Below are 24126 nucleotides of genomic sequence, written 5' to 3' on the forward strand. Positions count from 1 at the left end.
CTCTACACACATTATGGGAAGTTACTAAATTGCATGTGTAAGAAGCAATGTTAACTATCACTTTCTGGACTTATGACCAAATATAACCCTTTTATCTATACTTGGTCTCACTGTCCCAACATTCTATAACGAAAACACATTCTTTCAGTAGTAAAAAAAGATTACAGCTTTCTTATTTGTAACTTGTTTCATTTTTAAAATTTGTTTTACAAATCATAAAAAACTTACAAAACAATATAACTTATTATGGCTTAAAAGATTATGTGTTCACTTTGTTTTAACTTCCCCAGAAACAGGGTCGGGGAATTCAGAAAGCTGCCATATGAAATGGAGACTGAAGTAACATCAACGAACAGATTTGCTAAACCAAAGTTCAGGGCAAGACACCCACCTGAGAACCCACAGAGAAACCACATCTTCTCTTGAACAGGCCCCCAAGGACAGAGTGCACCTGCTCCCTCCAGGCTCACCGTCACCCAGCCCAGCCTGACTCCCCACAGTCCCAACGCAGTCCCAGCGCTGTCGTGTGGACCAAGATTCTCAAGCCACAGCCCCTGCCTACAAGGACTTACATATTCATCTGTCATCTTCAGCTAACTTCCAAATTACTTAATAAATATCAACTAACATCACTACACCCCTCTCAAAGACAGTAATCCTGACGTGTGATCAAAACAATCCCTCAAATTCTGTAGATTTCTGGAAAACAATAGAGTTCTTAAGCTCTCCACTCCAGTCCCCAGCCCTAAGACTACTCTCCAACAGCCTGGCACTTATCCAAGTGTGGCTGCCATAAATTAAGATCCAGGTGGCCTCAGAGCTGAGCAGACACGTGCATCTTGCAACTTTTCTCCACATCTGAAGTCAGTCAAAGCAAGTATCTCTTTTAAAGTTAGGTAAATACAGGGGCACCTGACTGGCTCAATCAGTGAGCATATGACTCCTGATTTTGGGTGTAAGTTCAAACTCCACGGGTACAGAGATTAGTGCCTGGGTGGCTCAGTCAGTTAAGCATCCAACTTCAGCTCAGGTCATGATCTCACAGTTTGTGGGCTCCAGCTGTGCTGACAGCAGGGCGCCTGGAGCCTGCTTTGGATTCTGTGTCTCCCTCTCTGCCCTTCCTCCACTTGCACTCTCTCTCTCTCAAAAATAAACAAATGTCAAAAAATAAATACAATACAATCTTAATGCAGCACCTGGGAGGCTCAGTTGGTGGAGCATCCAACTTTGGCTCAGGTCATAATCTCACGGTTCATGGGTCCGAGCCCTGCATTGGGCCCTGCTCTTGACAGTTCAGAGCCTGCCAGGGATTCTCTCTCCCCCACCTCTCTGTCATTCTCCCAATTCACGCATGCACATTCTCTCTCTCAAAATAAATAAACTATTAAAATAAATAAATAGAATTAAAAGCAAGAGAAAGAAAAAAGGAAGGAGAAAGAGAGTTGGGTAAATACAGTGTAAAGGGCAGAAATTTACATTACCTCCTTTCTTTTCTTCTCTCATCCATCCTTTTATCCAGAGCGGCATAAATAGCATCCGCTTCCTCGTCATCTTTTTCGTAGGGCCCACTGGAGAAGAGGCTCCCAGCATAACCATTAAACTAAGGACACAACAACATACTTAGAGGGTCAGCTTTACCCCCAACACAATCCCCACAAGCAGAAACAGAGAACACCTCTAGCTGTAAAACGTTTGTTAAACAATTTTTCTCAATCCGACAATCCCAAACTGAGGGAAAATAAAGTCAGTCATCTGTACTGCTCACAAGTATCATGGGCACGAAAGATAAAGGAGCTACCCAGAGGGGAAGGGACCAAGAGACACAGCCAGTGCAGTGCAGGGTCCTGGACTGGGTGCACCAGAAACAAGACACCAGGGGCAAACGGATGGAACGCAAATGAGGCCCACGGGTTAGGTACCCAGCCAACAGTGTTGTGTCAATGTTAGTTTCCTGGTTTCAATAACTGTACTAAGGTCACGTGAGATGAGGAGAAGCTAGTGAAGGCATTTTCCACGCGATTTTTGCAAGTTCCCTGGAAGTTTAAAATCATTTCAGAATTGGGGCGCCTGGGTGGCTCGGTCGGTTGAGCGTCCGACTTCAGCTCAGGTCATGATCTCGTGGTCTGTGGGTTTGAGCCCCATGTCGGGCTCTGTGCTGACAGCTCAGAGGCTGGAGCCTGCTTCGGATTCTGTGTCTCCCTCTCTCTCTGCCCCTCCCCTGCTCACGCTCTCTCTCTCTCTCTCTCTCTCAAAAATGAATAAACGTTAAAAAAAAATTTTTTTTTAATCATTTCAGAATTGAAATTTTTAAAATCTTTTCCTGAGTAAAAATGCCACCTGTTAGAACACACATGAAGAAAACCTCAAATGGCCAAATACTAACTAACTAAGAGAGTATGCACTGAAACAAAATAGAGAATCATCGCCAATTCCACCTGGAGTTTTCATTATTAAAAACAAGCCAAGACAAAACCCCAGGACTAGTACATCTCTTCTGAAGAGACCACAGTGCACGTATCTTTGTCTGTCCTGCTCCTTTCCTGCCCTCTGCTGAAGGTACCCTGGGCACAGCAGAGGCGCTAGCTGTACTGGCCTCTCTGAGCCCGTCGCCAGAGATGCCAAGGGCACACGGGGTCAAGAAGCTGGTCGGCCCTTCTGGGGACTGGCTGGGAGCGCGCCACAGGTCACCTCATCGTAGTTGGTGTCATTCAGATCCTCATCGTCATCATCCGCAGCTTGGCTTTTCTTCATCTGGTCCCCGACGGTCCTCTTGCCCGGGGGCGCGTGGCGGTCATCCACAGGGTCATTTGCGTCCCGGGCGGGCCCAATGTCTGACCGGGTGGTGAAGCCAGTGGCACTGCAGGAGACCCCAAGACGCCCATTTATCCAGGCGAACTTGTTCCTTTGTTCTCCCTCCACAGTCCCCGCTTAATAACCCCTCTTTTTCTCGCATCTCTGGGAAGGCACCAAAGCGCCAGGCAGTAAGGAACCAAGCACGCTCTGCTCGCCAACGTTACTAGTCTGTTCTCTTCAGGACAGAAAGCTTCCGACCTACCCTGAGGAGGTTACCAAGGCCCCACATTCTCCTTGAGAGACTCACCAGAGCATCAGACCTCCCTCTGCCCACGTTCCCGCCTCCCATTTCCAATAACCTGCTGATCGCGTCCCCCACACAGCCAAGGAGCCCCCCAACCCCAATGTGACCCAACCAGAATTCCTTTTCTGTGCTTATCCTGCAGCCGCCCTGGGATGTTTCCAAGTACCAGGCGGGCACCAGACCACCGGCCTCACCTCCGTGCCCTCTTCTCCATCCCATCGGTACCAAGTTCTACTGAGTCTACCTCTGAAACCCCTCCTCCCCAAACCTTGACTCCCATCACAGCCGGGAACCAACTTCGCTACCCCTGCCTCTAGCCTTCTTCTCGTTTCAGCGCAGTCTGACCATGGCGCTCCGACGGCTCTGTCTCTCCTACAGGAACTCTGGCCCCTCCACCCCTGCACCTTCCACCCAACAGACCCCTTGAGAGTCCCTCAGCTTCCTCCACACCAGGCCTTTTTTCTTCACCACCCAACACACAGTGTCAGTCACACACATTTCTACATCCCTAAATCCCAATCTTCTACCAAATAGGGCTCAAATGCTACCACTCGATAGAGCATTCCCTGACCGCTGGGACCCAAGAGTTCCAAATCTGTTCCTTTTTAGGGGCACCTGCATGGCTCAGTGGGTTAAGCATTGACTCTTTTTTTTAATGTTTATTTATATTTGAGAGAGAGACAGAGTGTGAGCAGGGAAGGGGCAGAGAGAGAGGGAGACACAGAATCCGAAGCAGGCTCCAGGCTCTGGGCTGTCAGCACAGAACCCAACATGGGGCTCAAACCCACGAACCATGAGATCATGACCTGAGCCGAAGTCAGACACTCAACTGACTGAGCCCCCCAGGCATCCCTGCGTTGACTGCTGATCACAGTCTGTGAGTTCAATCAAGCCCCACATCCAATGCCTCACTGACAGCGTGGAGACTGCTTGGGACTCTCTCCCTCCCTCTCCTCCTGCCCTTCCCCTCATGCACATGCGCGCTCTCTCTCTGTCTCTGTCTCTCTCAAAACAAATAAACTTTAGGGAAAAAAGGCTTAAAAAACGAATCTGTTCCTCTTTATTTATTTAGTAATGCAAAGACCTCACCTCTCCTGGTAGGAGGTCTTCTGAAGATGATGCCAGTGAGACTTGTGTGTTCCCCACTCCAACCTTAACCCCCCACAGGGCAACCTGATAGCTTCCCTAAACAAATGAATAACCAAACAAATACAATGATGATGACTGCTCATTTATTCAACCTCTTGTGACAGTAATCCGTGTGACAGGCGCGGGAGACCCAGTCACAAGCCTCACAGATGCCCTGCCTGCCTGAGCTGAGAGTTCCAACACCCAGTGTATGACGACCAACACCACGGGGAAAGAAGGGGGCACTGGGAGCCGCCACACAGAGGAATCTGGCCGGGAAAGGATCACTTATGCTTTCGACAAAGGTGTGGGGTCTGCCTGGCCTGGGGAGAGTAGCCGCGGTGTTCCTACGACCCGTCAAAGATTCCCGTAGTCCTCATTGCAGACCTGCTCACAGATCATCTTACAGATCCAAACACGGGCTCACCACCAACGCATGGTCAAAGCCCAAGCCTCGCGTCGTCTAGGGAGCAAGCAGAAGTGGTACTCAGCTCTGGTCCACCCCAAAGCATCATTCTTCTACATGGATTAAACCAAGCCCAGGGACGTCTTGCAAACAGTGTGGCCACAGATCCTAATCTGTCATCCCTCTCGAGAAATCTTCCCCGTCGCCAAGCTCCCCAAATCCGACTGATTCCCGAGGAGAAGCGTCGGGTAGTGAGGACGGTCTTGTCCGGGCCCGGGCCGGCCCCCAGCCCCTCTTCCCCAAGCGCGCGCGGCCCGCTCCGCCCGCCGGGCCCCGGGGCCCGCGCCGCCGGCTCCCTCCCCTCAAGCGCCGCGGCTCGCCCCCAGCCTTACCCCCGGCCCAGCCCCGGCACATAGCCGAGAGGAGCGGGCATGCCCAAGAACGGCTTCTTCTTCTTGTTCATGGCGCCGGTGACGACCACCGCCGGAGAGGAAGAGGGGACGGAGGCCGCGACCGCAGGCAAAAGACCACAGACGTCCCAGGCTCCTCAGCAGGAAGAGCTCCCGGGCCCTGCGTCACCCGCGCCCCGGAAGCAAAGGTCGCCGGCCGCACGAAGCCCCGCCCACTCCGCATTCCTCGGGCGGAAGTTCCTGAAAACCAACTTCCGGCACCGGCGATGGGGCGGGGATGTGGCAGGCGCACGCGCGGGGCGCCTGATAGTGGGGAGGCGTGCGAACCGCCCAGCTGGAGACCTCCTGGAGCGACATCATCCTGGAAAAAAACCTGCAGGACCTCAAAACTCAGCCTGGGGCATCTTTACTTACTGCGTGCTTTCGACGCATTTCCGAGGAGACCTGCCTGCATGAGCGGGACCCATGGGTCCCCTCCCCGAGTCCGCCTGACCGCCGGGGACCGCTCATAATCAGGCCTAGCCATTCACCTTTCCCTTCAGAATCGTCCTGGCCCTGGGGCAGGCCTTAACACATCTGAGCGGGGCTGCACCTGACTAGTTGTGGACAGCTTGTGTGCGGTGTATGTGTCCTGATCGTGGGCACACCTGTCTGCTCGTGCCCCAGGGTGCAGGCTGCTGTTCTAGCTCTCAGCACTCAGGTTCCCCGGGCTCCAGTTCAGGCACCAGTCCCAGTACAGGCTCCACTCCCACCCCCACCACACCTTGAGCATGGCAGTGAGGGCAGAAGCGCAGCCCCTACAGGGCCAATTGGCGAAAATAAGTAAAGGCAGTAGATATGTTGGGAACAATTCGGTATGTGGGCATGCGTGGCCACAGCATGTGGATGAATTCGGTGCAGATCTCTACTTGCGTGTGTTGGTGGACATGGGTACCAGTCAGATCACCTGTGCTCGTGTTTCAGGTGGACATACATGACGACTCTGCATAAGTTTCTGTATCTCCGCGTGTACCTTTGCTCATTCTGTGGGACATCCTCCAGCAGCCCACATACACCTGGGGAGAGTGCTCAGACTTGGCAGAGCAAGCGAAACTCAGTGGGTAGCCTCTGGACAGGGCAGCCCCCAGCCCACCCTAGCACTTCTCAGCGGGGTCCTGGAACAAACACATGCCTCCTGCCTGCTGCAGCCTCCTTGGAGCTTCTCTCTCCTCCCCATTCCCAGCCAACCCCCTTTTGGTGCCACATCCTGAGCACTGAGTCAGATTCTGGGGCTACAGAGGGAAGGGGAGAGACCCTGGCTGTCTTCCTGGAGTTCACATTGTGGTGGGGGTTAAGAGAGGGTCTAGGGGAGCAAGTGCCCATTTGAGGAGAGATCTCTGGATAGGTGTGAAGAATGCGTAAATAAAGGAGTGAGTCGGTAATCTGAGGTAGGAGAATGAAGGGAAGTGGTTGCAAGGCATCGGTCTGGCCTTTGACCTGGGCTCCGGTGGACAGAAGATCCCAGGAGCAGGTAGGATACTCCCCTCCTACCCCTTCCTTCCCCGCGCGAAAGATCGCATCTTTATTTCCCTGCCTCAGAAGCCCCTTCAGACGTCTGGATCCCGTATAGGTGCACAGAATCACTGTTCCTTGAAGCCATGCCCAGGTGCGTAAGGTCGTCCCTTACCCTGGCAGACACCCTTTGCATACGCAGACCTGCGCGCCGCCGACACACCTCGGAGCTCCCGGAGCGCGCCCAGCACTCAGGGCTCAGAGGCAGGTGCCTCGCCGCGCAGACTCGCCGGGCGCGGGGACCGGCTCGGGCGCGGGGCCGGCTGGGGCGGGGCAGCGGCGCGCGTTCCCCGCCGGCCACACGGGCCGCCTTGCGCCCGGCGAGGGGCGTGTGCACGGGCCCGGGATCCTTGGGCCCCATGTTCACGGAGCTAAGGACCAAGCTGAGCCCCCCGCGAGGCCGCGCCGGGGCTGTGCGCGCCGGCTTCGGGGAGCGCCGGGATGTGGACGGTGAGCGGGGCTTCGGGGATATCGCAGGTTGGGGGCTCGAGGACCGAGAGGAACGGGGGCGGGAACTGGCGGACTCCAAGTGGCGGCTTGGCGCGGACTGGGGGGCGCGTCCTGGCTGAACGGGGTCTCCGGTGTCTTTGTCCTGAGCTGGGGCGGCGGGGCGGGTAGCCTCAGGCCTCGGGGATCGGCGCACCCTTGGCTGGAAGGAGGTTATGGGCTGGGGCTCCTGTCCTTAGGCTCGCACCATCCTGCGGTCACCTTTTCCCTCGCGCGAGCTCCCCTTCCTTCCCCAGCTCTTGCAGTGGGGCCGAGAGGGAGCCGAGGCCACAGTCGGGCTTGGGCGCCCCCGCCCCATTTTATGCTGGAATTCTGACGTTGGGGCTAAGAGGGAGGGACGGAACGACGGGCAGACGGACGGAAAGATGGAGATCCCTCCTGGTGCTGGGCAGGAAATGGGCGGGGCCCGGCTGTACCCTGACAGGTGCAGCGCGCTCGGTGGCGTCCGACTGGTTCGCCCAGAGCTTAGCTCTGGGGCCCCGGCCCTGCACGGCTCCGCTCGCGAGGCCCTGAGACGCGACGCCGAGCGGCACAGGCACCTGTGTCCTGAAAGATTTATTAATCTTTTTCCACGATACTAGAAGCCACAACGGGGCAGCCACACCACACCTGGACCTCAATTTTAGAGTCACCTGGTGTCATCCGATTCCAGAACGTTGTAAGAATGAAGGGGGGATGTTAAGTCGGAGGAATCTTAAGGGCTAGAAGGAGGGGAAGTAATGGGTTTTCCCCCATACCGAGACCTCTTGGGCACATCGCCAAACCCTGCCCTCAGTTGTGGCTGCGAGGTTGTGTCCATGGGAGGCAGGGTCTCTCATTCTGCTGAGAGCCAGTGGGGCAAGCGCCCTGGCCAAGAACCTGATTCTGCCTGCTGAGTTGGGGCCTGGATGCTGTAAAGATGAGGGCACACCTGGGCCCTATCTCTCCCTAGGGTTCTGTTGACGTGTGGATACCACACAGAGCCTTTGTCCACCCACCCACCCACCCACCCATCCATCCGTTAATCCACAGTATTTCTGGCCACCTCCTTTGTGCCCAGACCTGTGCAAGGTGTTGGGAGGAGCTCATCGGGGTGTCTGCCCTCCCATGACCTATGTCAGCAACAAGCCCAGAAATGAGAGTGAAACTGAAACTTCAAGAGTAAAATGAAGTCTGTGTGGGGAATAGAGGGCGCAAGGTGTCACTGGGCCCTCTGAGCATACGGCTGGACCCTGCACAACTGTGCTGAGGAGCCCATGCCCTCTGGAAGCCCACTACCCCCAGGAGCTGTCCTGGGCCAAGGGCTCTGCGGCAGGTGGAGGAGAGCCATCCTGGTTGTTGGCTGACCCGGAGTTCATTCAGCCCTCTTGTTGGTGGGTCAGCAGATGAGCAGAGCACAACAGGGCAGGAGCCAAGTCTCAGATGCTAGGTATGGCTGCAGAGACGGGGTGCCCTCACTGGTGAGGGGCAGGCAGCATACTCAGGGGGTTCCCACCATGCAGGCTCTCCCAGGACGTAGGGGCCAGTGCTCCCTCACAAGCAGGTCCTGTCTTTGTGCCCCACTCTGGTTCAGCACGTGTCAGCCCAAGGCAAGGGCAAGATCAGGCCTCAGGATAGCCCCTCGCCAGGCTATAAGTCTGAGGCTCCCTGGTGGGCACATTTCCTCTCTAATCTAAGCACAGTCCTGTTCCCCAGAGTATGAACTGTGTACTCAGAAAAGGAAAGGTGTTTCTAGGTCGTCATCCTTGGGCTGGGTGGGTGCTCAAGACAGCTCTTGTGTACTTCCTTTCTGCCTTTGGGGGGTTGGGAACCTCTAACCGGGAAGGTGGCTCTCTGTGTTGGGAGGGAAGATGGGTTGGGCAGGGAGCTGGTTTGCAGAGAGAGGGTCCTCTGGCCCTGTCCCTGACCACTCTGATCAGGCACCCGTGCTCTACAGCCACGGCACACTTCAGCTTCTGCCGAACCCTCCTGGATCACACAGTGTCCACTGAGAGCATCCCTTGTCACCTGCCTCGGACGCCAGGCACCAGCCTCACGTGGCACGACTCCCGTAGCCAGCGGGCCGCTGGCGGCCGGCCAGTCAAGCTCCTGCAGCAGCCTGGCACAGAGGCCCCCCAGGTACCCACCCAGCATACCCACCTCAGCCCCTGCCCTCCCCATCACCTCACTCCACCTGCCACCCATCTCCCCTGCAGGGCCGGCTATACTCCGACCACTATGGTCTGTACCACACAAGTCCCTCACTGGGTGGCCTGACGAGGCCTGTGGTTCTGTGGAGTCAGCAGGACGTCTGCAAGTGGCTCAAGAAGCACTGTCCCCACAACTACCTCGTCTACGTGGAGGCCTTCTCCCAGCACGCCATCACAGGTACCCTCGGTTGCTGGGGGTGTGAGGGGCGTAAGGATCCCCTGGAGAGCCCCCCTCAGCCTGCCTCAGTTTCTTTTGCTATCATTTCTTCCTGTCTTCTGTTTCCCTCTAGTCAACCTCTCCTTCTAGGTTTGTCTCTTTGCAGAATCTGCCATTGCCTCCCCAGTGCATTTCTATCTTTTTCTGGCTTTTCTCTGCCCCGGCTCTGTCCGTCCTTGCCTTTCCTCTGCCTATCCCCCTCTTCCCTCTCCTTATTTCTCTGTCTCTGCCTCTCTTTCTCTTTAAGTCTATGTCCCCCTCTTCTCCCCCCCACTTCTGCCTTGGCTCTTAATGCTCCTTGCGTGTTGACCTTGGCTTGACCCCTCCTCCCCTCTCTCCCAGGCCGGGCGCTGCTGAGGCTGAATGGGGAGAAACTGCAGCGGATGGGGCTGGCACAGGAGGCGCAGCGGCAGGAGGTGCTGCAGCAGGTGCTGCGCCTGCAGGTGCGCGAGGAGGGGCGGAGCCTGCAGCTGCTGAGCCAAGGTCAGTGGGAGGAGCCAGGGGGGCCTGAGAGTCTTGGGGGGGGGGCAGGGGGAGAGGCTGGGCCATGGGGCCAAGAGGAGGGTGGGTGAGTTGACCTCAGGGGGGCGGCTGTAGGACGCTGGTAAGGGCCATCCTGTGCCTGGCAGAGTGGAAGATGCCAGAGATCTCCACCCCTCCTCACCCCTACCCACCCCGTAGCCTCCTTTGGAAACATGTCCTAGCTGCTGCCTGAGGCTTGAACCCCAGACCCCAGCACTGTGACCGGAGCCTGTGGCAAGGATGATGCATAGCTGGCACACAGCCCCTCTCGGACCCTGCAGGAGGCCCCAGGGGCTGAGCCCAGCCCGATGGACAGGTGGGACCAGGATTGCCATCTCTGGCTGTGCATTCTGGGCCGTTGAGCAGGTGCGGGCTGCTTGGGTGTGGCCCTTCCTTGCAGGACCTGAGCCCAAATGCACCCTCTGGTGCTGCTGGCAGCGTGTGGGGCAGCTACTTGGAGCCAGAGCAGGGTCTGGTTATCCCCCTAGACTCCCGGGGAGTCCGTTTATTTATATTCCCTTCACCCACACTGATGTCTGTGCCCCTGTTGCCTGCTGAATCATGCTTCCTTTGAGCATCCTGCCCTCCCCCAGGGCAAGAGGTCTGTCTGTCTGCCCATTTGTCCAGTTCTACACCCTCACCCAGCATCTAGAGGACAGGCGGAATAAGCTGTGGAAGCTCCCTCTGGCGAGTGCCCTCCCCTGCCCCACCCAGATAATCAGCAGCAGCCGCATCCCCAGGCACACCATGCCAAGTGCGTGCCCTCGTGATTTCTGAAACCCTCGCCACACTCCCATCTGTTCCCGGGAACTGTGGCAAGAGAGGTCTGGGGGTTGCTCAGGCGCCCAAGACCTAACCCAGTACTATGAGCACCCTATGACGGGGATCAGACCCAGCTGTCTCCTGGCCTTGGGTTTGGGTGTCCCCCCTCCTCCCACGGTTGCGGAAGCTGCCTCTGAGGGACAGTTGTGGGCATGTATTCTCACTGCTCCTCTCCCAAGAAAATCTGAATTCACACAAGAGACTGTCCTGAGGGCTGTGCCCCCGACCCCTGCCCACCAGAGACCCAGCCAGCACCTGAGCAACCACTCTGTGAGCCAGAGGGCCCAAGGTTTGGGACTGGTGCTGCCCAGCAGAGGGACAGTGAGGGCAGTCCTGGTAGCCCCCACCTTCTTGTTCCTCTGCCTGCCCACTCCCCTAGGGAGCCCTGAAAATCTCAGGGATTGAGGCTGAGCCTCCAGCCTCCTCTCTGTGCCCCAAGCCGGCCTCCAGATGGGAAGTGGCTTGTTGCAGGTCCCGAGTGGGATTTGGATAACTGGCCTGGTGCCCCCTATCCCGCGGGCCCCAGTAGGAAGCCCCCTCGTCCTTTCTGGCCACCCTGATTGCCACAGCCTGCCTTGTGCCATCACAACGTTGTCTTCTCCAGGGGGCCCTTCCTATCACTGCCGCAGTCTTCTCCCTCCTTTGTCTTGCCCCCCACCCTGCCATGCTTGTCTTGTCTTCTTTGTTTTGCGCTTTTTTATATTCTGACAAAGACCAGAAATAAACCTGGTTCTCAACTGCCCCAGTGTGGTGTTTGGCTCAGGCCAACTGGGTGTTGGAGAGTGGGAAGAGTCCTGGATGGAGGGCCCCTGGCTGTGGGAGGAGGCGGTGCCCGGTGCCCAGTTCAGGTGCCTCCACAGGGCCACTAGGGGGCAGTGGTGTCGCATCTTGACCGCACACCTGTTTACCCCAGGGCCGGGTGGGGAATCCTGGGCTCAGCCCTGTGGACTGCAGCCAGATGCACGGACACAGGTGAGTTACTTTCCTGGGGCCTCCATAACGAATGACAGCTGGGAAGCTTAACACAACAGAAACTGATTTCATCACAGTAATGCAGGCTACCAGTCTGAAAACCAGCAGGACCACGGTCCCTCCCGGAGCACAGGATAGAACCCTTCCTCACCTCTCCCAGCTTCTCGCGGCTGCTGCGGGGATCCCTGGGCACATCACTCCCATCTCAGCCCGTCGTGGTCAAATCACCTTCTGTGTCATATCTTCCTCTTACAAGGAAACTTGTCGCTGGATTTAAGGGCCACCTGGATAATCCCAGATGATCTTCTCACCTCAAGACCCTTAACTTAAGATCTGCAAAGACCTTTTCTCCAAATAAGGCCCCATTCGTGGGTTCCAGGGATTTGACATGGCAATCTTTGGAGGGCCCCCATTAAGCCCCTGACACGGGTAATGCCCTAACATAGGAAACACATGGGTCACAACAACACCCTGACACATGTGCCCACACAGCAACCAGACACATGGTAATGCAGAGGCAGAAACTGACCACGGGAGTCTGGAGACACAGAGACACAATGATGCTGGTTTCCAGATCCACAATACACCATGATACCCAGTGACCCCCTAACATAAACACAGGGGGCACAGGACACACAATGTCCCGACATCCAGACATTCTATAGCCTGGAGACACATCTGCTAAGATACAGATTTCCCTACACACACACACCTTCCAACTAGTCACCTGGATACTAACATACAGATAGGCATGTTTTCCCCTAGTATGGGACACATAGACATAACCCTGACATCAGACGTCTACACAGGAGACTGCCCGGCACACGTGGTCACTAAGGCACACACCTATCAACAGACGTGGACGTGCTCCATGCGTGGACATGCAGACTTACACGGGGAAAGATGACAAACCTGGCTGGCTCTCACACACTGACCCCTCCCCCAACCCTGGATGTCCTGTCCCCAGGGTGGACACGGTCAATGAGGGAAGGACATTTCCTCTTCCTCCTGGGGCCACATGGACCTTTCTCTGGCTCTGATTTCCAAGGGAAGTTCTAACCCAATGAACGCTCCAAAGAAGGCCCCTACCCCTCTCTCTGGCGGCACTTTGTGCCAACCATTAGAGAAGCAGGTCTCAAGAGTCCCCATGAGGAGAGGCAGACCCTAATCTGACCATGTCTCTTGTGCTCTGCCCTGAATCTATTGCAGGGTAGACAGAAGGGTGGAGTGGGGGGTAGGTGCCGGGGGTGGGAAAGGCTTCAGGGAAGGAGGTGTGTCTTGTAACTGTTTCCCAACAGGCACCTCTTCCTCTGCTTCATTCACTCCCAAATCCTGGTAGCGATGGTACCCCATTACCCCCAGCCCTGATACCAGTGTCCCCTGGGTTCTGGGGCACAGCAGAGCAAGGCACTGGCCCTGGCCACCCCCACCCGAAGCAGACAGAGGCTGGTCCAGTGGTCAGTAACCCCACAGAGCCCATGGCCTCAAACTGCTCCCCCAGCACTGTTAGTAGCCAGGCGGTCCCCTGACTGTGGCCACAGGCAGAGGTGGTCACAGGGCCGGTTGGAAGAGATCCAGATCCTGCTTTGCAGGCCCCAATCTCCCAGGGGCCAGGAGTTCAGGCTCCCAGAGGACGGTGGTCTCCATTGCTGCACCTTCCCAGGGCCAACACCTAGAGGCATCTGGTCGCTTCGATCCGCGTACATTGGGATCGGGGCAGTTCCCAGCGTCCCGATAGTGCCTCAGTTTACCCCACTGCCTGAAAAAACGCCTCTTGCCCTACGGGCGGCATAACGGGCCACTTTGCACTGGAGCCCCAGCGGACGGAGGCGACGGACCCGGGAGCCGGGAGAGGGGGCCGGGCCGATGGGCCCCCTCCCCCCCAACCCGTTCCTCCCCGTCGCGGAGCGGCTGCAGGAATACCGCGAGAGTTCGCCCCCTCCCCCCTACAGTAAAACTGTCAAAGGTGGGAGGGGCGGGAGCGCGCATGTGCGCAGCGCGGCGCGCAGCCTGCGCCGCCCGGACCCCGCGCCCCGCGCCCCGCGCCCCGGCCCCGGCCCCCCGCCTCGGCCGCCGTCCCGCAGGGCGCCGCAGGTAAGCACCCGGCCGCGCCCTGGGCCGGACCCCGGGGCAGCCCTCGCTCGGCCGCGTCCCCGACCCTGACCCCGCACGCAGGTCGTCGGGGGGGGAACCGGGCCCGGAGCCCCCGCCCGCCGCCCCCCGCCGCGCCCCGACCCCCCCCACCCCGCCCCGCGCCGCGCCCCGCGCCCCGCGTCGGCGCCGCGCTCCTGTCTCCTCCTTCTCCAGAAAAAGTCGCCATTTTGGTTCACTGCCTTCGCCCCCCCCTCCCCCCCTGCACCCGCGATCGGCCCTTTCGGGGCCAGGCCGGGGCCCCGCACCCCGGCTGCAGGTGACAGGTGTGTGGCGAGGCCAGTCTCCAGGTGTACGTTTCCTGGCCGGGTTCATCCGCGCGCCCGGCCTGTGCCGAGGTCCCCCCGCCAGCGTTGCTTGTGGCGCCCCCTCCCCCCTGCGAGGGTCCCACCTTTGCCACCCTGCTGGGTCCTCTGACAGGGTGGAATCTCTTTTCCTCCTGTTGTTCTAGTCACAGGTCGTGGATGGAAGGAGGGTGTCTGCCCCCTAGGCCAGCCCTGGCCCCAGGCCCCCCAACTCTGAGTTCTCCGCCCAAGCCGGAGAGATTGCAAAGTGGGTTCTTGGTAGGCACCAACATCCCAGGCTGATGGAATCATCATGGCGTTGGGATGACTGATGCTGGCATGTCTCCTTTGGAAGTTTTGGTGTGAAGACTTCAGAGAAGTTTGTTTAGGCCCGTGTAGACCCGAACCTCCCCCTGGGCCCAAGATATGGGCACCCCCTTGGTAATGAGCAGTGATTGTCCTTACCAGAGACCTCAGTCTCTGGACCCCCTCTAGGCCCTGCAGTCCCTCCCCGCTTCCTCTGATGTAAGTTCGTTAGGAACTGCCAGAGGAGGGGCTGCCTGCCCACACAACACCCCCCCCCTTCCTGTGGCCTTAGGTGTCCCTGTAGGAGGATCCTGTAGGGCTGAGCTCAAGAGTCCCTCCCCAGAGCTCTCAGGGTCTGGAGTCCCCCAGCAGAACAGGCCCAGGATGTCCAGCCTCAGGCAGCGGGGTAATCCCTGTGGCCGATGGCCTGGCAGTTTCTGGAGTGGCACTGGTGGACCTGTAGGTGGGGGACAGATAGGCTTTTGAGGGTGGAGGTGGAGAGGAGGTCAGCCAGGTAGAGGGTGGCTGAGGGATTCCTGCTGGAGACAAGGCTGAGAAGAAAGTCAGGTAGAATGGTTCAGCTGGCATGGGGACTAGAAACAGGTGCTCCTGGGATCCTCAGTCCTTGATCTGCCCCCCCCCCCCCCCAGGGGAATTTATTCAGTTGAGTAGGCTAGGGGCCTGCAGTGCTCATCTTGGCCATCTTCCATCTGTGTCCTGGAGAGAAGGGTCCAGGGGTGCATGTCCAGGTAGGGTGGCATTGCCTTCGGTCTGAGTGGGGCTGTGGAGTAAGGTGTCCCAAGGTGCTGGGCCAGAGCAGCTTGTGAGCTAGCAGCCATATTAGCGTCATAATTGGCCCCTGGGAGGGATGCTGTCGGTCTCTTTCTTCCTGAACGCTCCACCTCTTCAGGGGCTGCCCGCAGCTCAGTACCAGGTATGATTCATGGCACGTTTTAGGACTGTGTGTCTGGGGACAAAGGAAGTCTATGAGAGCTGATGAAGGTTTCGGGACAGTTAGGTGCTTCCAAGATGATTGTGTCTCCTGGATAATCCGGGGAGACCTCAGCTGGGCAGCCCCTCCCCTAAACCAGAAGCCTCCATCACCTACCATACATACACAGGTGGGCAGGCTCTCCTCCCCTGAGCCGGAGAGGGGCCTATCTGGGGGCAGGGTTTAAGAGTAGTCCATTCAAGTCCTGAGTCGGGCCTGGTGAGCCTCACAGGTTTGTCTACTTGCTCTGCAGAAATGACCGATCCCTTCTGTGTTGGAGGAGGCCGCCGGCTCCCAGGATCCACCAAGAGTGGACCTGGGAAGGATGGAAGCCGGAACGAAGTCCGACTTCCTGTGCTGCATGACCCACCAAAATTGGGTAAGAGGGATCAGGCCAAGGTCAACTCCAGGTGACCACAGGCAGCTGCTACTGGTTGTGGGACTCCTTTTCAGCTCCCAGCTCCCCCAGTAGTCTAGTTCCTGGGTGCTCAGCTGGGCCGCCTGGGCCCCTGGATTCTTGTCCTGGGCTGACTACAGTCACAGTCTCCCACTCCCCATGCTTCGCTGTGGGGGGAGTGGGGCTTCCTCCAGGCCTGAGCAGCCCCCTGGGTGGCAGGTGAGGCTGTGGGGAATGCAGCTTCCAAGCCTTGGCATATCATGTGTTGCAGGGATGCCGGTGGTCCGGGGCGGGCAGACGGTGCCCAGCCAGGGCCCACTCTGCTTTGACCCGGGGAGTCCAGCCAGTGACAGGACGGAAGGGAAGAAAAAGGGGCGTCCAAAAGCCGAGAACCAGGCCCTCCGAGACATTCCTGTGAGCTCCCTGAAGGCGGGGGTGGGACTCATGCTGGGGTCTGCTTGTCAAGGCCACCACCCTGCCTTTGCTTGCTTTTCACACACCAGCCCCAAGCCCTCAGCTCGCGTCAGAGGTCGCTCTGTGCTTTCTGGCTTCATGGTGCGGCCTGGGACCCAGTGGGTCACATTTGTGGGGTTCCTAGAACAGGTCAAGTACACCATCGCTGCTTGGGGTGGCCTGAATCTTGCTGCACTTCTGAGGTTGAAGGGCTCCTGGAGCCTGTCTGCCCTGCAGGCCCGGGGAGGAGACGGAGGCTGGGCATGGGTTGGGGTGGCAGAGACTTGGCTGGCTGAGGGGTCAGCAGCCTCACCTTTTCCATGTCCAGCTCTCCCTGATGAACCAGTGGAAAGATGAATTCAAGGCGCACTCAAGGGTGAAGTGTCCAAACTCAGGGTGCTGGCTGGAGTTCCCCAGCATCTACGGGCTCAAGTACCATTACCAGCGGTGCCAAGGGGTAAGGGGCTGTGGGGCAGGGAAAGAGAGGCCTGGGGCCCGCCCTGCCCCACCTGTCTGCTCAGGGCGTGTCTGGGCAGAGGCCTGGGCTGCCATCCCATGCCTGCCCTCTCCACCCAGGGTGCCATCTCAGAAAGGCTGACCTTTCCCTGCCCCTTCTGTGAGGCTGCGTTCACTTCCAAGACCCAGCTGGAGAAGCACCGGATTTGGAACCACATGGACCGACCCCTGCCTGCCCCTAAGCCTGGGCCGGTCAGCCGGCCGGTCCCTATCAGCCGGCCCGTTGGGGTCAGCAAGCCCATTGGAGTGAGCAAACCTGTCACTGTTGGCAAACCCGTGGGTGTCAGCAAACCCATCGGCATCAGCAAGCCAGTGACAGTCAGCAGGCCTGTGCCAGTCACCAAGCCAGTGACGGTCAGCAGACCTGTGCCGGTCACCAAGGCTATCACGGTCAGCAGGCCTGTGCCGGTCACCAAACCCATACCGGTCACCAAGTCCGTGCCGGTCACCAAACCCGTGCCGGTCACCAAGGCAGTGAGTCTCAACAAGCCAGTGCCAGTCACCAAGTCCGTGCCGGTGACCAAACCAGTGACCATCAACAAACCGGTGCCGATGACAAAACTTGTGACAGTTACGAAACCCATGCCAGTCACGAAGCCGGTGACGGTCAGCAGGCCCATTGTGGTCAGTAAGCCAGTGACGGTCAGCAGGCCCATTGCCATCAGCAGACACACACCACCTTGCAAAATGGTGCTGCTGACCAAGTCCGAGAACAAAACTCCTCGAGCCACAGGGAGGAGCAGTGGTAAGAAAAGGTACGGGGGCTCCTTCCAGGTTGGAGGTGGTAACAGGGTCAGAAGTGGGCCCTCCTGCCCCTCACCTGCCTGCTCCCTGCAGGGCTGCGGACAGCCTGGATGCATGCCCCATCCTGCCAAAGCAGGCGAGGCCGGAGAATGGGGAGTATGGCCCATCCACCACGGGCCACACCTCGGCCTTCCAGCTGAGCACAGACCCCGGCAGCAGCCCCCTTTCTCTGGGCAGCAGGCCCTTGGGGAGCAAGGAGGCACCGAGGGCCACAGGCCCTGTGTCCCCACCTGAGGAGGGAGCGGAGCGCACAAAGCACAGTAAGACGAGAGGGGGGAGGCAGTGGCTGGGGTGGGGGTAGCGGTCTGTTGGCCCAGGCCTCCCGACGGTTATTTGACCAGAAACCTTGGGCCCTGTTTTCTCTCCCCCGAGTCAGGAAGGAAACAGAAGACACCCAAGAAGTTTACAGGGGAGCAGCCGTCCATCTCAGGGACCTTCGGACTCAAAGGTGAGGCCCTAGCCAGTACAGCATCTGGGGCTCGACACATGCACAAGTGTGCCTGCACCCTTGGCTCACACCTGCCCCATCCTGTATGTGCACACAGGCCTGGCCAAGGCAGAGGACAAATCCCGCCTGCACCGTGCCAAGAAGCAGGAGGGGCCGGGCCCCGAGGACGTGCGCAAGAAGGTGCTGGCTCCTGCTAGCACGGTCAGCAAGGACGTGCCGGCCCCCACGGCCCACCCAGCTCCAGGTGGGGGGGCTGCCATGTGCAGGGCCCAGGACAGATCTCAACTCTGGGGCAGATCCTGGACCACAGGGACTGGGGGCTGAGTGTGGACCGTGGGTCCTGTGCTTGGCATCCAGGGCGTCCGGGAGCCCCCACCAGCCCCTGAGGCCCTGGCCCTGCCCTACAGGTGGCCCTGAGGAGCAGTGGCAGCGGGCCATCCATGAACGGGGGGAGGCTGTCTGCCCCACCTGCAACGTGGTCACCCGAAAGACCCTCGTGGGGCTTAAGAAGCACATGGAGGTGTGTCAGAAGGTAAGGCTGCCCGGGGTCCCAGGCGGGGAAGTGCCCGGACTCAGCTTCTCACGACAGGGGCATGTCTGCAGCTGCAGGATGCTCTCAAGTGCCAGCACTGCCGGAAACAGTTCAAGTCCAAGGCCGGCCTCAACTACCACACCATGGCGGAGCACAGCGCCAAGGTATGCCCTGACCCACCAGCCGCTAGCCTCCTAGTCCATCTCACCCCACCCCACCCTGCCTGCCCTGCCCACTGACCTCTCGTCCCCACGTGGCAGCAGAACTTAGTGGTTCCCGTGCCTGACCTTGGACACCTGTGGCCCTGACCCCTGGGCTGGGGCAGGGGCCCTGTGGTGGTGGGGATATTAAGGCTGGGCCTGCCCCCCAGCCCTCTGACGCCGAGGCCTCGGAGGGAAGTGAGCAGGAGGAGCGGGAGCGGCTGCGCAAGGTGCTGAAGCAGATGGGGAGGCTGCGCTGCCCCCAGGAGGTCAGTGGGATGGGGGGGTGGCGGGGCGCACTGCACGGGGCGCTGGGCGTGGGATGAGACACAGCCCCTTGCTGGCCACTTACCCGACTCTGACCCCAGGGCTGCGGGGCCGCCTTCTCCAGCCTCATGGGCTACCAGTACCACCAGCGACGCTGCGGAAAGCCTCCCTGTGAAGTGGACAGCCCCTCCTTTCCCTGCACCCACTGTGGAAAGACCTACCGCTCCAAGGCCGGACACGATTACCACATGCGCTCGGAGCACACGGCCCCAGTGAGCAGCCTGTGGCCTGGGTCCTCTTGCCCCTGGGGTACCAAGCACGTGTGTCGCGTGCCATCTGCTGTGTGTGCTCCCCCTTCCCTTTCTGGGGGCTACGTGCATGGGGCCTAGCGAGCCTGGGACCCCCGAGTGCCCGTGTTCACTGCCTGGGGCACGTACCTCTGTCTCTCTGCACCCCGTGCCACTTGGTCCCTGTTGCTCACCCTGTCTTCCTGCTCTGCAGCCGCCTGAGGAGCCTGAGGACAAGCCCCCCGAAACTGAGGACCTCTTGGGTGTGGAGCGGACCCCCAGCGGCCGCATCCGCCGCACGTCAGCCCAGGTTGCCGTGTTCCACCTGCAAGAGATTGCAGAGGACGAACTGGCTCGAGACTGGACCAAGCGGCGGGTGAAGGATGACTTAGTACCTGAGACTGCCCGGGTGAGCTCCCGTCCCCGAACAGGGTGTGACCTAGTTTGGGGTCCCCTGCAGCGGCCCCGCCCCTGCGACTTGGCCCATTTGCTGGCCTTCCAGGTTCACATCTGCCATCTGTGGGGGGCACAGTCAGGTCCTTGGAGCAGGTGGGGTCGGCTCTGGCCTGGCATTCAGTAGCCTCCCATTAACACAGGCCCCCTGGGCTCACCCTGGTGCTCACCTGCTTTTACAGCTCAACTATACTCGGCCAGGCCTCCCCACACTTAACCCCCAGTTGTTGGAGGCGTGGAAGAATGAAGTCAAGGAGAAGGGCCACGTCAACTGCCCCAATGACGTGAGTTGGGGCAGGCTGGTGGGTGGGTGTGGGGACCCTGGGGCTGAGGAGTAAAGAGCCCAGGTGTGGCCCTGGGTAGGAGGTCTCCAAGTGATCAGCCAACCTGTGATCCCTGCAGGGTCCTTAGATGGAGCCCCATAATCTCAGCTTTAGAGGTCTAGCCTGCCCATATCCCAGGACCCCTGGGGTCAAGCCCCCCACTTACCCCAGAGGCCCCATAATCCCTCAGCCAGGGGTACGCGTGTGTCTGTGTGGGGACATCTGCTGGGAGGCCCTCCCCCACCGTTGTCTCCTGTCCCCAGTGCTGTGAAGCCATCTACTCCAGTGTGTCCGGCCTTAAGGCCCATCTCGCCAGCTGCAGCAAGGTCAGTCCCCTGGCCCTTCCCCGTGGTGGGGTAGGTGCTCTGCACTCCCAGCCAACCCTTAGGGGCTCCGGCATGTTGGGTGTGTGACCCCACCCCGGTGGGGCAGGGACCGGCCAGTGCCCGATGGCCAGCCCAGCCCAGGACACTTCAGCATTCTCCAACCCTATCCATGAGTCCATTGGCCCAAGTTGTTCTGCCCACAGGGGCTTCTCGTCTGTGTGGGTGTAAGCGGGCACAGTGGACCTGGGCTTGGGGTGAGGGGCCTTAGGCCAAGGCTGCAGCCCTTCCCCAAGGCACGTTCCTCTTCCCATCCTCTCCTTATCCCTTACCTCCCCTGCAGTGGGGGCAGCTCAGAGGTCCTGCCACACAGAAGCCTTGATGGGTCCCTAAGCTCACCCATTGAGCACCCAACAAGATGAGCTGTAGTTGCTGCCCCGACCCTATAGCCACACAGGTGCGGGAAGAGGCCCGGGGTTCCCTGCTTAGATCTGGTGCTTCTGGTATTCCCAGGGGTGGGGTGGGGTCCAATATCTGGGGGCTGGCCTGCCTGATGCCTTGCAGGGAGACCACCTGGTGGGAAAGTACTGCTGTCTGCTGTGTCCAAAGGAGTTCAGCTCTGAGAGTGGCGTCAAGTATCACATCCTCAAGACCCATGCAGAGGTGGGATGGGCTGAGACACCTGCTGAGCCTGCAGCAGATGGGCTGGCCCCAGGCAGGGGATTGGGCCAGGGCGGGAATGGTGGGGTAATAGCTTGTGTGGCCTTTGAGCAAGCAGCCAAGGTTGAGAAATCTGGTGGTTTCAAAAAAAAAAAAAAAAAAAAAAAAAAAAAAACAAGAAAAGGAAAGAAGAAATCTGGTGGGGTTGTTTCAAAGTGGCTTCTGGCTTCCCTGGAGGACGGGAGGAGCTTGGGCACCACTCCCCCACACCCCGAGCAGGAGGCACCGTAGCGCAGCGGCCTGCCTGACCCCAGTGCCTTGCATCCTCCTGCCTCGGGGTCTACATTGCGGTGTTTTTCTTTCCAGAACTGGTTCCGTACTTCGGCTGACCCACTTCCCAAACACAGGAGCCAGGACTCACTGGCACCCAAGAAGGAAGAGAAGAAGAGTCTGGCAGGTGGGAAGAAGCGAGGCCGAAAGCCCAAGGAGCGGACCCCTGAGGAGCCCGCACCCAAGATGCCCCCACGTCGAGACGACTGGCCCCCAGGAGGCAGAGACAAAGGGGCCCGGGGCTCCACTGGCCGGAAGGTGGGAGCCAGCAAAGCTCCTGAGAAGTGAGCAGAGTGGCTGGCAGGTGGGTGGGGCCTGGTCCCCACACTGGACACCAAGCCCACTCTGTTCAGGGTGGGGGTAGCTAGCTCCAGGACCTCCTGCCCTCCAGTTCTCCACCCCCCACCCCTGCCTATTCATCTGTCCAGCGGAGGCAGCCAGTCCCTCTCTCCTTCCTGACGGCCCTTCCCGTGTGCAGGCTGCACAGGGCACACCTGGGCTGGTTCTCTGGGGGGAGGCCCGTGGCAGCAACGGAAGTGCAATAGCTTGGAGGGACATTTATGGGCCTGGTGGAGTCTGGGGCCCTGGATGGGCAGGAAGAGGGTCTGTGGCTTAGGCCTCAGCACCACGGGGTAGAGCAAGGCAGGCAGATGGCCTTCACCATGCAAGCTCCTGGCCCCGTCTGCTTTCTCAGGCCCAAGGCTTGGGGGTCCTCGGTGACCCATGGTTCTGGGCTGATGAGGGCACCTGAGCAGCCTCACCTTTCTACCCAACACTGGACCCCAGCACCCCCAGCTACCTCCCAGGACAGACCCTGAGTCTGACTGCTACCATGCTGACCAGACAGCCGCCCTACCGTGGCCTCCCTCGTCCTTCCACATTTGGCTCCTCTGCTTCTGTTCTCTACCTCTCCAGGCCCACCCTCCCCTGCCTGTGTGACCCCTGCTGTGCTCGGGCCCCTGCCCCACTGGCCCCTGTCCGTCACAGTGGGTGGAGGTGGCCCTGTTCGTGGGCTCTCCTGCCATCCTGTCTTCATGGGTGCTCCCTGCCTGGGGCAGGGGGAGGGTTCTGCTCTCACCTGCAGGGCTGCCGGAGCGGGGGAGGGGGGGCGGGGGGGGCGGTGAAGGGGTCACATGGAGCATAGCTTTGGCTCCAATCTCCAGCTTTGCTAAGACCACTGCTCTAGGTTGGGGCAGCCCAGTGGGTCAGGGATGGGCCAGTCTGGTCTGGGGCCCACAGGCATGTGGGGCATGGAACTGGGGCCCAGCTCTGAGGAGTAATCCCTGTGGGAATCAGCCTTCTGTCTGCTGGTCTGGGTTGGCCTGTGGCTAAGCTCCCATGGGAGTCTCCTTCCCCGCCCCCCCCCCTTTTTTTTTACCTGCCCTTTTGTTTCTGGTTGTGTGGTCTTTCGATATGAGAGCTGAAGGCCAGGAGGGGGCTTGGCCAAGGTCACGTTGTGTTGGTGGCAGCTCTGTGCTGGCCCTTTTGGGGCTGAGAGCGTGGCTAGGTCTGCAGGTTGACCAGGGTTCAGGCTGGAGTCCAGGGCACCCACAGGAGGTGGCCAAACCGCCTCTGGCCTCCTCCCTGGGCCCCACTTTCCAGCTTCGGCAGTGTAGGGAGGAGGAAGGTACTCAGAGCCACTGGGTTTGGACAGAGGTTATTTCCCACTGGGGGGTAGAGGGTGGGCTGAGGGCTCGGCCTTGCCGATCCTGGACGATGTGAATTTTGATATTTGCCCGTGTGCGTGTATCTCCTGGGTGTAGTGGATGCCAGTCTTGTTGCTGTGACAAGTAACAACCTTTTTTTTATTCTGTTTTTTATACAAAAACAACAATCCGACATTTTGGTGCTAAGGGTTTCCTGGTGCCGACGGTGGATCTAGGGGCTGAGGGGGTGTCTCTCCCCTGCTCAGGGAGGCGGTGCTGACCGGGCACCTCTCTGCCCCTCAGCTCCCGTCCTCATCTAGTCACAGGAGAGGAGGGGCCCTAAGCCAGGCTTGGCTCTCCTGGCCCTGCAGTAGGGAGACAGATTCCAGGGGGGTTTGGGGGCTGGTCATGCTGCCCGTCTCCAGTTTCCTTCCTTTGGCCAAAAGGCTCTTGGGCAACCCGGCCTGTGTGCTAGGGAGGGGGTGTAGAGACCTGGACTACCCCCACTCACACACACCTTGACTTGATCAAAGACTGGAGGCATGGATGGATGGATGTGATCCAGCGTCAAACATGAAGGGAGGGCAGCGTGGGCAGAAAGACTTTTCTGTGTTCCTGGGTGTCACTATGGTAATACAGCTGGTGGAGGCAGAGGTGGGGTCAGGCAGCCACTGGGGGGGGGGGGGGGGCAGCCTTGGGCAGGGAGGGGATGCAGGTGCTGGCAGGAGCCCCGGGTGCATTTGTCTTTGTCACCAATGGCTGGAGGAGGTTGGACCTCAACACCTCTGCTGGGGACGGCCGCCCGCCCCAGCCTCTCAGGTACTTGGCCCTTGGGGAACGGGGGGCTGGTTTTTTGCTGGGGGGTGAGTTTCCAGGTCACCCCCTGAAGTCCACAGTTGGTCCCTGGTTTGGGAACCCTGCCTAGATGTGTGGGAAGAGGTGGGGTCCTGGATAA

The 24126-nt window shown here is 59.1% G+C and overlaps 3 protein-coding genes across 4 annotated transcripts in view; 2 read left to right on the forward strand and 1 right to left on the reverse strand.

The window, feature by feature from the left end:
* PRPF6 (pre-mRNA processing factor 6) overlaps window positions 1-5218 on the reverse strand; it is a 48419-nt gene extending 43201 nt beyond the window's left edge. The window contains exons 1-3 of the mRNA XM_023250933.2: window positions 5024-5218; window positions 2689-2857; window positions 1482-1600 (exon numbers count right to left, since the gene is read on the reverse strand). Coding sequence (XP_023106701.2) covers window positions 1482-1600; window positions 2689-2857; window positions 5024-5094 — 359 coding nt within the window. The 5' untranslated portion in view covers window positions 5095-5218. The remainder of the gene's footprint in view (window positions 1-1481; window positions 1601-2688; window positions 2858-5023) is intronic.
* Window positions 5219-5286: 68 nt separating this feature from the next.
* Window positions 5287-11569, forward strand: SAMD10 (sterile alpha motif domain containing 10). 2 transcript variants are annotated; one of them, XM_019826194.3, is made up of 6 exons: window positions 5287-7042; window positions 7681-7757; window positions 9015-9196; window positions 9315-9445; window positions 9827-9967; window positions 10166-11569. In XM_019826194.3, exons 1-6 carry the CDS (start codon window positions 6679-6681, stop codon window positions 10186-10188), a joined length of 918 nt encoding a protein of 305 aa, XP_019681753.2. In that variant the 5' UTR covers window positions 5287-6678; the 3' UTR covers window positions 10189-11569. The 2 variants fall into 2 exon arrangements, with proteins under 2 accessions (XP_019681753.2, XP_003983326.3); XM_003983277.6 differs by lacking the exon at window positions 7681-7757 and having other exon boundaries at window positions 5298-7042; window positions 9274-9445.
* A 2246-nt stretch (window positions 11570-13815) lies between these two features.
* ZNF512B (zinc finger protein 512B) lies at window positions 13816-23333 on the forward strand. Its single transcript, XM_023250935.2, has 17 exons — window positions 13816-13894; window positions 15786-15911; window positions 16201-16343; window positions 16711-16839; window positions 16959-17653; window positions 17736-17962; window positions 18079-18150; window positions 18248-18394; window positions 18558-18682; window positions 18754-18846; window positions 19053-19151; window positions 19251-19421; window positions 19651-19845; window positions 20072-20173; window positions 20476-20538; window positions 21100-21198; window positions 21562-23333. Exons 2-17 carry the CDS (start codon window positions 15788-15790, stop codon window positions 21811-21813), a joined length of 2736 nt encoding a protein of 911 aa, XP_023106703.2. The 5' UTR covers window positions 13816-13894; window positions 15786-15787; the 3' UTR covers window positions 21814-23333.
* Window positions 23334-24126: the final 793 nt, after the last annotated feature.

This window comes from Felis catus, chromosome A3 (genome assembly GCF_018350175.1).
Source record: "Felis catus isolate Fca126 chromosome A3, F.catus_Fca126_mat1.0, whole genome shotgun sequence".
Lineage (NCBI taxonomy): Eukaryota > Metazoa > Chordata > Mammalia > Carnivora > Felidae > Felis > Felis catus.